The following is a 13,541-nucleotide window of genomic DNA, read 5'->3' as shown; positions in this document are numbered from 1 at the left end:
GGAAAAGATATACCAAGGTCTGTGCTGGCACCAAGGCAGGCAGCAGCAAGGGGGTGAGACAGAGCGTCCCCCAGGAGCTGGGAGGGAAAATATCACTCACTGATACTGCTGTCAAATATGTTGTTTTCTGAAGCCACTGCCTTAGACCGCAACAGTTGAGTTAGTGCCCGGAGTCTGTACCTTAGCAAGGTTGTCCCTACTATTTACATCTTCTTTGATTACAGCTGTATTCTCAGCAACAGGTTGGTCATTCTTTTGGTAGGTTTATTGCTATAAAGTCAATTATATTCAGTTATTCAAAAGTTAGTATGTCATGGTTTAATCTAATCACTTTTTTAATGCAAAATCTCATTGTTGTACCATTGTATTCACTATAATCACATCAACACTTTTGATTATTTAACTAAAAAGCCTTTAAGCAGATCTGAGTGATTAAGCTTTGTTACTACTCTTCTCTTTTGCATCCTCCAGTACTATGCTGTTCTTTTCATTGTTTCTTTCCTGCAAATTGTTTCTGTAATTAATTTCATTGGGTTTGATCTGAAGCCTGTGGAGGTGAATGCACAGCCTTTCATTAACCTGAACAGGCTGCAGATCAGACCTCCCATAAATGCTTTAATAACCACAGGTCAAGGATGTAAAATGAAAAACACCTGTTTTACTGTGTGTTATTTCAGACAGCTTCATCAAACTAATGGTACTGCTGCCGAAATGCAAACTCTTGCAGGCACAACACTAGAAAGCAGAAGTTTACACCACATTTATTACAAGAGTACTTAGAAATGCCAGTCACAGTGCAGGTTGTGCTGTGCCTTGTCCAGACACCCACCAAGATGCAGATGGTGAGAGACGAGCAGGAGGGGTGTGGCAGAACTGGGATTTAAATCCAGGTAACCTAAGTACAGTCTCAGTGTCTGACTCCATCCCCACTCCCAGATATGCCTCCCATTCTGCTGAGACGCAATGTCACATTTATTTGTACAAATACGATACTCTCTAATCATTTCCTTGTCTGATAATGTTACAGGAGGGCGAAAACTAATCTGAAAGGAAGGGCTGACTCTTGGGCGTCTCTACCAACCTCGGTTTGCTTGCGCAGCAGCAGTTACGGACTCTGCCACCAACAGCATGGAAAAATCCGGTGTTTCACTGATACGATGACTGTTTGCAAGAGATCATGCACACATGTCTCACAGGGCTCAAAGGTCCCTAATGCTCTTGCCAATCTGCTTTTCAGCACTATCAGATGTATTGGTCATAGATGTGCTATTGGATGCAACGTCCAGCCTTGGAGGAGAGGCTAGAGCTGAAAGCACTTTTGCTGCCCAGTTCCTATGGTGCTGTTAGAGAGCAACCATTTGTGACTGAGTGTAGTAAAAACATACAAATTCCAGTTCAGGTTGAAGCAAATCCTCGTTCCCACTATTTAAAACAAAACATTAGTGCTAGTGTAGTGTCCCTCCCGGAAGGTATCCCATGCTGTTGTGTAACTACAAGGTTAGCCTTAACTGCTAACAGAGTCGTACTTTTTCACAGCAGCATGAACGCACACGAGTTATCATGAGATGAAAAGCCGGCACTTAGCAGTATAGCCCAAAGTCAGCAGTTCTGGATAGAGATACGGGCTGATCTCAGCACGTTTACTTCATAGCAAAACCACATTGTCATCTACTGACTGTTTCCACCCCAGGAAAAAAAAAATCCGTAAGTTTTTAAAACTGAAAAAGTTTTAAAGCTTAAAAACATGCAAAAACCTATCTTCAGTTTTAGACAATAAGTTTCAAAGCTCTACTTTAAGCCTCTCAAATGTTTGTAAATCTCCTACTCCTGATCTAAACCCAGATTCAGTTCTTTATGCTGGATATATTGTCCCTTACGCTTTGGCCACTTGCTGTCCCTGTCTCATAGAGTGCATGAGCTCTGGTGACAAACACATCTCCCATTGTGCCAAACAGGAAAAATATAAAACTATTAGATATGGCGATACTGATAATAGTGCAGAGAAGAACTTTGGACTTCTAAAAGATATGCTGATCTTCAGTATCTTCTATTGGCACTTATTTTTGCCATATGGAATAAAGATTAGAAGAAAGCCAGCTTAGCTCTGTGCCTAACAAAAACACGGAAGATGATAACTACAAGGACACGCTATTTAGTTGTTCAGTAAGAGTGAACTTGGAGTGCAGTCTAATGTGCTTAGGAATCATTTTCTTAGACCTTAGTTCCTAAATGCTGCCTAACTCTCACCTTCCAAAACAGGGATTTTTAAATGACTTGCCCTCTCCATCTGGTTAGTAACAGAGACAGGAATTTGTAGACAGCTTCGAGATCTTTCTCTATAGAATCATTTTTCTTCTTTACCTAAGTCTTTAATGGTCTAAATAAAACATCTAATTTAAACCATCTCAATCTTGCACAAAGTGAGGCAGAGAAAAAGCCAAAGATGGCTGGGATCATACAGATAAGCCACAGTCCAATGAGCAAGTTACAACTGTTGTATTCTTTCCTAGAAAGAAAAGCTCTTGTTAAAAAGCAATCTGCTGGTAAGGCAGTCAAGGACAGCCACGCCAAAAAGGGAAACACCAGTAACCATATTGTTTTTCTAAGGAGCTGGAATTGTTTATCAAAGGCATCAGTCACATCATTTTTGCCTACTTCTGATCTTATTTCTAATACTCCTCTGTATTTTGCACACAGGCAGTGGTCTGAAGCTTGGGCATTTTTAAGGTATACATGTGGAAGAACTAAAAAAAAACAAGTCTCTAATGAGCTTAAAATATTTCCATATTTGCAAGAATGGGAAATCATTACACTTCAGACTGCTGTTGCAGATATTTATGATAAAAAAATGCTAGCCCAAATCCAAGGCTATGCCCTTCAGATTAGCAGGGGAAAACAGGTGAAGCACAGGGGCAGTGAGGCTGAAAAAGGAGCTCTTCCATTTCTGTATTGCAGCATCTAGGACATTAATGGACAAAAATGTGCTATTCCAGGTATGTGGGCGATGCCAGTAGCTATCCTAAGCTATTCTCCAGACACTCCTGTCCTGATACCTTGGCACAGCTGGCAGTTTTTGAGAGGAGCTGGTCATGGATCCTGCCTCACTTCTCTTTTCTGAACGTGCTTCTGGTGGGAATGAGCAACAAGTGTTGCTGCGGATGGTTGCACATCTGCATTTGCTTGTTGAAAACTGCCACGGTGCAGATCTGACTGGTGAGTGAAGGAGAGCGATGGAGGAGACTCTAACAATGCCGGGAGCACAAGTTCCCAGGCCAGGGCACAGCGTGACCAGCAGTGCTGAACTGCAGTGCTGGCAAAGTGCCTGGGGCCTGACAGCATGCCCAGCGACAGAGAAAACCCGAAGGGAAAGAAAGCAAAACAGGCCAAAAATAAATGTCAGCGGAAGGGGCCTGCAAAGGCTCCCTTACATGTCCTGGTAGGCACTGGTTGTGCCTTTGGTCCAGGGGCTGCTGGAGGTACCTGGGGCTCAGAAAGCCTTTCCCACCACTGACGTTGTCCTCTCCTGCAGTCCCTGACCATGTCACACAGGACCCGGGCACGGTGCACTGGCCTCGGACAAGGGGAGCATCCTGCATTTGGACTGGGAACCACCCTGCGCTCTGGAGCTGGCTCTGAACTGTAACACTGGGCACGCAGGTGCCTCGTTGCTCCAGTACCTTTCCAGGCGGATTTGCTCACATTTCTCCTGGGGTTTCTTGTAGGCTCTTTGCAGAGCTGAGGGCTCCACGGCACGATGCAGACGTAGCAAGCGGAAGGGATGGTGAAAAGACTTGAGAGACTCAAGTGGTCCAGCATGACCACATGGTAACGGAACAGCATTAGGCTCATTGGAAAAAACAAACCCAGCTGCTTACTTACATGTTACGCGAGTTGCTAGTGGGTCAGCACTGTATGGGACTGTAGCGTTTCTGTTCCTGCATTTCTTTCTCCTAAACATGGATTTGTTGTTTCAGGACATGATGAGGAAGAGGATTTTGGGTGCCTACACTTCAGAGGGATAATTACCTGCTTTTCTGTGGCTTCCCTGGAGCAGTCTTCATTTCCTTCTGCCAATTGTGTATGAAAATTAATTACTCTGAATCACATCCTGGACACTGGCACCTGCTAATTAGGTGTCCGTAATGGTTGCAAGTGGCGTATGCCCTACGCAGGGCCTCCTGAACTCATCCCAGGAAGGCAGTTAAGTGAGAATTTCCTCTAGTGCTAAAGTTCGCTCAGAAACCTCCCTTCCTCCTTTCTGTCACCTCAGCTGCTCATTGCCCCCCTCCTGGACTTCTCCAGCCCTCAGCTTTTTCTTACAAATTCAACAGAGCCCCATGGAGAGCTACGTGCACAATGATGAATTGGAAAGGAGCAGGACTGATGGGAGAGAAGTATCTGTCTTCACAGAGCCTCTGCAAAGGGCTTTTAGATTTCCAGTGATGCCTCCAGGGGCTACAAGTACAGGTTGCAAGTACTTTGTGATTCCTAGGTGATAAGTGTTGGTGTCAAGATTGAGGTGTGATTCTGTAATGCTGGGCAGGGATACAAAAATGCTGACCATTCAAATGAGGGCTGCACCACTGGGGCTGGCCTACAGCTGGGACCAACGCCCACATGCAGATCTCTTGTGCGATTTTTGTGGTGAGAGGCCCAAAACGGCAGGTTTTTTGCTCGAGGCTGGCTCGCTGGAGCCAAGTATGACCTACTCAGTGGGTTATGAACACTGCTAAGACTGAATAGTAGGCTCCAAGAGAAAGCCGTTTACAATAAAGACCTTTTTATTGCCCACACATGGAAAGAAAAGACCTTTGGGGTTGCTCTCATCTCAGCTGAGTTTGAATCAGGCTCTGAAAGATCTGGCAGTCAGGTATGCAGAGCACATACACATGGGAAAGCCCCCCATACTATAGCCTGATTCCTTTAATAATCGAACACTAGCATTTGGCTGCATATAAAAGCTTTGGCAAGACTGTAAAGAATGGAGAAATTTAAAGAAGCTCCTCCTGAAGTTGTTTAATACACTCAGATGAACCTGAGCTGTACACAATTTTATCGCACACCCCCCAGCCGACCCTAGAGGGCTGTTTGATGGTGGGACAGACGGACTGCACCGTGTTGTTTTGACATTGTTTTTGGTTCCTCAAACTATTTTGGGGGACTTTCCTGCTGACTTTACAGCTTTTGCGGCTTCTCTCTGTATCTGTGGTAAAACTGGCTGCTGATTCAGCTGTGGCTCACTCATGAAGGGGAACCCAGATTTTGGGTTTAAGGAGGCCAGGCCTGCCTCCAGGAGCCTTTGGCTTTTACCAGGCAACACAAGTATCAGGGAAGAGAACAGAGCACAAGTTGCAGTTTTAATGCACTTTTTAAAACCAGAGCCTTTTAAAAAATATCCCAGTTTCCATAGTGATAGGGAACTGTGGCACCATTGTGAAGATCCCAGAAGCCCAGGCCGGGTGTTAGCCAGAAATTCAGCAGCGCAGCCAGCTCAGAGCAAGCTGCCCCTGGCCCTGCCTCACATCCCTTCCCTGCCCACAGCCACACTTCAAGCTGCCTGGGGGCTGTATTGCCCCTGAGCAGCACAGCTTCACTTAATTGCAGGTACAATGATGGATTTCCAAAAAGGGGATATGCTCCTTGGCTTGCGCTTTGGCTGCCTTTAGATGTATTCAAGCTTACTTTGCTGCAAAGGGAAAAGACTGGTTTGAAGAAGACAGCTTTCAGCCATTGCTTCCTGATACGGACAAGTGTTGAAAAGCCAAAATGTGCTCACAATTACCTGGTGAGTCAGGTGAGGAGCCTGGATGAAAGGCCAGGTCTCATTTAATTCTTTACCAGAATGTGCTGCCTCCTTCTTTCCCTCCTGCTATCCATCATACCTTGCAAAGGGACCAAGAAACCTCACACAAATATTTTTCCTTTCAGCTTTCCTTTCACTTCTAGTCCTTGCCGTAATACATAATTGTGCCTGCGTGGCTCAGAAAATCCACCAGGTTCAGTTCACTTCAAGGTGGTGGATGGTTTGCGAGTGACGGATGCTGTCACTTATTCAAAGTGCTCGTTTGCCCTCATCCTTCGTTATCTGCTGTATTATGTTGCACTCGATAGCGTGCCAAGGGATACAGGCACAGCACTCGGGTCAAGTCTCAGCTAAAATTACAGGTGCATGTCAAGTGCTGTGTTCCTTGTAGTTTTTAGGCAGCGTGCATTATGCATGTGTAGGAGGTAGAGAGCCAAGGCAGGGACCAGCCCAGCCCTGAGTGTGCTCTGGCCACCTCCTTCAGCACCGACCCAAGCATTAATCCCTTCCGTTTTTACAATATACTAACATTTTCTCTGAAAACAGGCATGATTCCTGTCCTACTCCTCTTATTTTTGCCCACATACCCATGCAATGCTTTTGGAGCTGACATCACACACAAGAAAATGGAGCGAGATGAAACCATTGGGAACAGGATGCCCAAACAAACAAAAAATTTCCTCTGGTGCAAGATTTTAACTCAAATGAAAAAGGCCATTTTTTACAGGACAGGAAGCAGAAAGAGAGGCGTATTTAGACCGGTTCTTACAACAGTGCTTTTAATTTAAGGTAAGATCTACTGCACCAGACCAAGGGTTCATCTGTCCTGAGGCTGACAGCAGCCAACTGCTAGAGAGCTGCTAACACACTGAGTCTAGACATACTTGCTTTGTATATTCCCAATCTCCAGCAACCTGCAGCTCAGGGACTTAATAAGACAGAGGTGAAACTGTATATATATTGGCAGGGTGAGCTTAATAAAAAAAAAAAGAACAAAAACGCCTTGAAAATTAACGACCAGGATTCACCAGAAGTAGTTATATGAAAAAGATGAAGAGCTCCCATCTGACTGGTGATCGTGACTGGAGGCACTGCTGGAGAGGAGCATTTCCTACAAGGGATGATTTTTTCCCTTGCTTCCTCAAGACCTTCAAGTGACCCTACTGAATTGTTAAAATTCCATTAGAAAGTGGTTGGTGGGAACATATGCAATAAATAGCTGCTAAAATCAATGGCAGTTTTGCTGATACAAAATCACTGTATTGCTTGCTGGCGGTGCTGACAGTGTTTTTCTCTGGGAAATGTAACAGTGATTGGATTTAAATAAACTTAGTGGTAACAAACTGCATCTGAACTCATTAGTGACTCAGACTGATTTTAGAGGAATTTATAAAATGCCTGTTGCCCACAGACAAGACTTTGCGGTCATCAGTGACTTTGGATACTTCAAATCATGTCAGAGCATTGGAAAACATCAGAGAAGAGAGCAAAATTTCTGAAAACGCTCTCTGAAAAATAGGTATCTAAGGTCTCTCAGACCACCCGCCCTAAGTCACCTGCCACTTTCAGATGCCACCTTACTTCCGCTGTTATGCCCACCACACAAATCTTCCCTGGCAGCTCCTGCTGACCCTCATCCCATGCGACTTGGGGAATTCACGACGGGTGTGAGCCCACCAAGACCTAAATGCTGCCGAAAGGCAGCCTTGTCTGCCTGCTGCCAGTGCCTAGCTTTGGGATGAGCCGGCATCATCTCAGCATGCTTCTCCCTCATCACAGGTACAATTTTTCTTCCAGATGCTCAGCTAGATTGCTTAAGTAAAAATAGACATTAAAGCATTTTCTCTACCTATGTGCTGTTTTGTAATCTCACCATTTAATTGCGCCATGTTTTTTCCTACAAATCATCTAACGATGTTTCCCAAGACGAGCCTTCACTGCTTTTTGTGCATATTGCAACATGGCAGCTGCTAGCACCTCCTGCTTGTGGAGAATTATATCGCTAAATCACTGGTGAATTGATCACTAGATAAATCACAGCTTTTTTTGGGTGGATTTCTGTACTGGGAAATTGGGCACCTGAGTGAGGAACAGAAATTGTAACTGAATCAGAATTAGTATTTGAGGTAGGTTGTTATGGATTTTTTAGTTTGATTAAGAGCTTCTAAGTCACTCTTGTCAATCTCAGAAGAGATGGTTATGTGTCTGAAATAGCTTTAAAGGATACCGCAGGGATACAAACTGTACGAATGCAGATTCTGTGATTTACCTTCATGCTGTAGAACAGAGAATTTTAGAAGAACGGATGATACATTTCCTTCCCTATTGATCTTCTTGATCAGATTTTAATGTGTTTGTTTTGATGGGCATTAGAACATAAACTGATCACAAACAAGTACAGTCCCATAAGGGACCCGTGCTCTGGATCCTGCTTAGCTATACCCATACTCATCTCTAGAAAGACTGCCTCTTCCATAAACACATACACACACATGTACACGCAGCATTTATTAAGCCCCGGCAGCAAATTGATTTTATGTCTGGGAAGAAAACTTTCAGATACAAAGCCTATAAATAGATGATGTGTTGCTTTTCTGGCTCAGTAAACAGCCTGAAAAAGTGCTCTCAGGAGGCATGAATTTGCAGTGCCCCCCCACTCTATTTCACTCAGACATTAATTCTGAAGTCTAAATTTAATACTTTTATCATCATTATGGGAATTGCCCATGAGGGAAGCAAAGGCAACTTTCTGAATTTCTCTAGCCTTCAGGAGATAAATCTGTACAGAAAGGAAACAGCCCAATATATCCTCATGTGCAGGGAGAAACATCAGATTACTTGACATGAAAAGGATCAGGAACTGGTGCAGTGACCAGCATACAAACCACAACGGAGCTACATGGAGCTGGATGTGTCAGAACAGAAAGCCAGGCTGGATACAGCCACCGGATCTGGAAGCACTCTGCTTGGAGCAGCCAGCAGGGACTCATGTTCATCTCATGTGGTTCCTCAGCAGTTTAATTCCCAGGCACTTTCTTAATAAGAGTAAATCTGAGTTCACTGTTATTATTTAGGTCTAGCATTAATAAAAAAGCACAAAACAAAGCGTGTGCCCCCACAGCCCACTGGCAGAGCCCATGCCAGCAGAGCGAGGGCAGGTTGCACTCCCCTTTCCAGAGACACCTGAGCATGAGATGTATTTTGCTCCTGTTCCAGCCATTGCTGGATGTAGGACCACCTCCCTGAAGAACAAGCAGCTAGAAAACATACAGGCATAGGGCTGTCCTGCAGACCTTTGGGATTCATGCTCTCTGGCCCCAACAGCCTCCCATAAAAATCCATATACTACATTTCATGTACAAATATCCACAGACCCACACACTGCAAGGCTAATCGCATTTCAGAAGCGCTTGTCTTTTTTTGGACATGTCTGGACTGTGTCTGACGAAGCGGAGTCCTGAGCCTCCCTGACGTATGGGGCTTCAGGGACCTGGCTAAAAGGATTTCACTGATGGATTTCAGGGCAGGGCTGTTGGGGCCCACAGACTAGCAGTTCTCCAACAGGAGAATAAACCGGTACAATAATAACACAGAGAAGGGTAGAAAAAAGGTCAAGCTATCACAGAAACATATGGCTGTTGTTTTTATAAAGAAATAACACACCTGTAGGAGCCATGGAGCCACTGCATGCACACAGAGCCATGGGGCTACGTGCAGTAGCTTGAACACCATGGGATCCTTCAGAAAAATTAATGTCTGCATAGCAGCCTTGCTGGAGATGGGACTTTTCTTGCTTGCTTTTTTTCCCCACAGACCACAGACATGGCCCAGCAACAGCATCTTCAGGAACGTGCAAAGAAATATTTAATGTGCTGTTTTGCTATACCCAACCCCCATACATTTATGCTCGTGTGATTACTGTTCTCTGTTTGCCTACTGATAGCGAGTTAAAAATACCACCTCCACAAAATTGGAACTATTTTCCTTGTTGTTTTAAATCCCTGCAGTTGATTGAGAACAAAATGGTGCGGTGAGCCCCATGAGATCTCCCTCACCTGTATTGATCAGGACAGGAGACTGAAAAGGAGGAATATGGTTACTGAAGCAACACCAGTAAAGGAAAAAAAAAAAAAAAAAAAAAAAAGAATGGCATGCACAGAACAAGACAAATTTTACTGTTTTACAAAGCCACTGACCATCTATTCCTTTTGCTTCCTTCATCTGTTGCTTGGAGTGCTGTTTCTAGAGTGGAAAAGGATTTGTGTCAAGTCCTGTTCTAAGACATTGCATTTAGATAAAAGGTAAGATATTGCTGTTATGTCCAAATTCCTCATTAATACTCCAGGATGTCCCTAACTTAGAAGGAATCACTTATCTTTGATGCAGCACTGAATTTGATAGTGAAAAAAAGGACAACAAAATGAATAATCTTGTGAATGACATGAAATCAATCCAGTATCAGATAAACAACAACAAAAATTCACCTTATATACAGGTTGCAAAATCTTTGACATGAGGGTCACCTCTTCACTCCATACAAATGCCAAACCTGCTGTTAGGACTTCTGAATCTCTATATTTGAAAGGTTTATGAGAAATAACTTTCAGGAAATCACAAATGGTCAAACTCCCCTAGGCAAAACTAATGAGAGTGATTTTCCCAGTAACTGTTTGAGACAGGAAAGTCAGGATGTATACATGGTTTCCCCTTCATTTCCAGGTAGGTTTCCTTAAGCTAAACATCATGCGGAAAACCACATCTAAATGTTAACATATTTTGAACATTTGCATCATGACACAGAGAAATATGTGATTTGTGAGACCAGGCAAAGCTTCAGCTGGTAACCAGTGAAGACATCAGAACAAATGGATGAATGCAAAGCTGCATCCATCCCAATCACCTCTTCCTAGTTTTGGAGCACCATAGATGATACCCAAATACAAACATGCCCCTACCCACTGCACTGCCTGGCTCATCGCTTAAAAAAAGGCCAAGATAAGCAGATGAAGAGTTTGGCTAGGGACCAAGGGGAACAGATTTTTTTTTTTTTTTTGAGATATTTACATGCCAAGACATAATCAAGCTCCCAGGAGGATTTCTGAAAGCAATTAGGAACCCGAGTTCTGGGAGTCCATAGGCCCTCTGAAAATCCCATACGTTATCAAACCCATGGCACCCTTTGACATCTAAATACCTCCGGTGCCTTGTGCTGCTCCTACAAGGGACTGCCCCCCTTGATTTCAGCAGGGCAAAGCCTTCATCATGAAAAGCTGTGAAATTTCTTTCAGTCCTCTAATTCATCTAGCTCCCTGGAAAAGGAACAGCTTATTCCTCTCTTCTTGCCTAATGAAAATGCTACTGCCCTATGAACTATTTTAATTGAAATTGTAAGTCCGGCTCTCAATCCCCTGGCCGTGGCCATGCTGCATCGAGAACCACATCCTTTGACCTGATTGAGGTTTGCTTGCCACAGATTTCGCTGTGACACTCCTCTGACCTGATGGTGCAGATCTGCAGTATGGTTTTGGGGTAGAATTCCCTGACTGGCAAACGACACACAGGCAGCAGAGTCCATCCCAGCCCCATCGGGTGGTGATGGCCCAAAGGCTGCCCTCTCGCTATTTACATTGGGAGCAATCGCGCTGCCGGGCTGGGATCTTGGGACTGCTGCTTGCAAACATTTTGTCCTCGGAAACACGATACCGATGTATTGCACAAAGGCTGCAAAAGAATCGCATAGATATTTTTTTTTTCCGCTTTATGGAAGAAAATGTTCCCTCGATGTGATAAATACCGAGCATGACTTCTGCTCGGGCTGCAAATAGCAGATTACTCAATCGTCTACTATTTAAGTACCTGTTTGTTTTGTTATGAGGCGAAACTTTTGAACAAGATCATATTACACGAAAAGCAGCTTCCTGCATCCTTAAATATTAATCCTCAAGTAAAAATAGACCGAAGGCAGCCCCGGCGTCACCCCAAGCAGCCCGAGCCGCTGCCTCCCGCTCGGCAGCGTTGCTCAGGGCAGGGGGCCGGCAGCCTCCCGGGGAGCTGGGCCGGGGGTCGTGGGGGCCAGCGGGGGCCGCTGGGTGCGGGATGGGGCCGGGCAGCCCCGCGGGCAAGGTGAGGGCAAAGGGAGAAGCGGGGGAACGGCGGGGGGCGGCTCCGGCACGGGGCTGGGGCCTGCCCCGGGGCCGAAGGGGGGGGCCCGGAGGGGGCTGCCCGCCCCCGCCCGCCCTCGCGGGGGCCGGGCCGGGGCCGCCCCCAGCCTTGTCCGCGGGGCCCCCCCTCCGCTGACGTCAGCCCTGCCTAAAAAAGCAGCCCGGCAGGCAGGCGGGCGGCAGGGCAGCGCGGCGGGACCGGCACCGGCACCGGCAGCAGCAGCAGCACCGGCAGCAGGACGCGCCCCGCCGCCGACATGGTGTCCCCCGTCACTGTGGTGAGTGCGCGGCGGGACCCGCACCCGCGCCCTCCCCGCTCTTACCGGCTGCCGAGCCGTGCCGCGCCGTGCCGAGCCGTGCCGTGGGCTCCGTGCCGTGCCCCTCAGGGGGCTGCCGGCCGCCGGCGGGATCGCGCCCCCCGCCGCCATGTTTCGCCCCCGGCCCGCCCCGCCGGCAGCTGTGTCTCCAGAGGTGCGCCTCCTTCCCGCCCCGGGCGGCTTTTCGGCTCGCCTTCGGCTCCCATTTTGTTGTTGTTGTCGTTGGGAGGGGAAAAAAAAAAAAAAAAAAAGGATATCTGCTTCGTGTGCAGCGCGTCTGCTTAGCGGGGTGCTGCTCGGGTCCGCCGTGACACCCCCGCGCTCGGCCGCCTGCCCCACTCGTGGGGTGCTGGGGCCCCGCGGAGCCGCCGCTGCCCCCGGCTCCCTCCTGCTGCTGCTCCGCCGCCTCCTCGCTCAGCATCGCCTTGGTGGCCGCCGTGCTGCGCTCCCTCCGGCCCTCACACACGGTTGTGACCCGCAGAGCGCTCAGCTGTTCAGGTGACAGCTCAGGCCAACGCTGCTGCTGGGCACTGTGACGGTGGCTCTCTGTGATAGTTGGTTTGTGTTGCTCGGTCTATTCCCAAGGGACAGGGACCTGGGCTGGAAGCAGCCTTCTGGTGCCCGTCCCTGCTTCTGGAGGCCACCGCGTCCCACAGCCCTTCCCGCGGGGTGATGGAGCTCCCGCCGACACCTGCTCTCCCTGGTGAGCCACTTCCACCATCCAGCGGCTGTGAGATGGGGATGGTGTCACCTGCCTGTCTCATGGGGGAGTCATGAAGCTTAATTAACGCAACCGGCAATAAGGCAGCAACTCAGCGCTGTCCTTTGGCAGAGGACGTGAATAGGTGACGCGACGGAGCAAAAGCTGAGGGAGCTGCGGCTCGTGCCATGCTGCACTGGCAGTACCAGGTCCTGGCCCTGCAGGTGAAGGGGAGATGCTTCTGTGCTGGAGGTAGACAGAATGCTTTCAACCCGAACAGCAGATAAGCTGTGCTGTTAGACACACTGCTTCGCATGTTCCTGTTTCTAGAAAGCGAGGGATTTGGCTGGGTATGCCAGCAGCCCACTGTGTGCTGTAAGAATAGCTGTCTGCTGGTAGGAAAGTTGCCTGGTGCTTTCACTGCAGCGCTGAACACCTACTGGCGGTGTTCTGGGTCCCTGCGGACCCGCTGTCATCCTGTTTTGTTGTATTTTGGTTAATGGCTTGCACAGATCACAGTGATTCCGCTGTGTTTTCTCTCACAGGTAGAAATCCCATTT

At 47.2% G+C, this 13,541-nt stretch overlaps 2 protein-coding genes across 7 annotated transcripts in view; one reads left to right on the top strand and one right to left on the bottom strand.

Annotated features, from left to right (window-relative positions):
• Positions 1-13,541, bottom strand: part of IGSF22 (immunoglobulin superfamily member 22) — an 86,937-nt gene that overhangs the window by 13,705 nt on the left and 59,691 nt on the right. The window lies entirely within an intron of this gene.
• TMEM86A (transmembrane protein 86A) overlaps positions 1-13,541 on the top strand; it is a 56,861-nt gene that overhangs the window by 16,246 nt on the left and 27,074 nt on the right. The window contains exon 2 of one of the 4 annotated variants that reach the window (XM_068683537.1): positions 12,162-12,242. In XM_068683537.1, coding sequence (XP_068539638.1) covers positions 12,222-12,242 — 21 coding nt within the window. In that variant the 5' untranslated portion in view covers positions 12,162-12,221. Of the gene's footprint in view, positions 1-11,792; positions 11,927-12,083; positions 12,243-12,311; positions 12,436-13,541 lie in introns of those variants that run through there. The other 3 variants (XM_068683535.1, XM_068683536.1, XM_068683534.1) reach the window with 3 other exon arrangements.

This window comes from Anas acuta, chromosome 5 (genome assembly GCF_963932015.1).
Source record: "Anas acuta chromosome 5, bAnaAcu1.1, whole genome shotgun sequence".
Lineage (NCBI taxonomy): Eukaryota > Metazoa > Chordata > Aves > Anseriformes > Anatidae > Anas > Anas acuta.
This window is presented reverse-complemented; position numbering and strand designations above follow the sequence as displayed.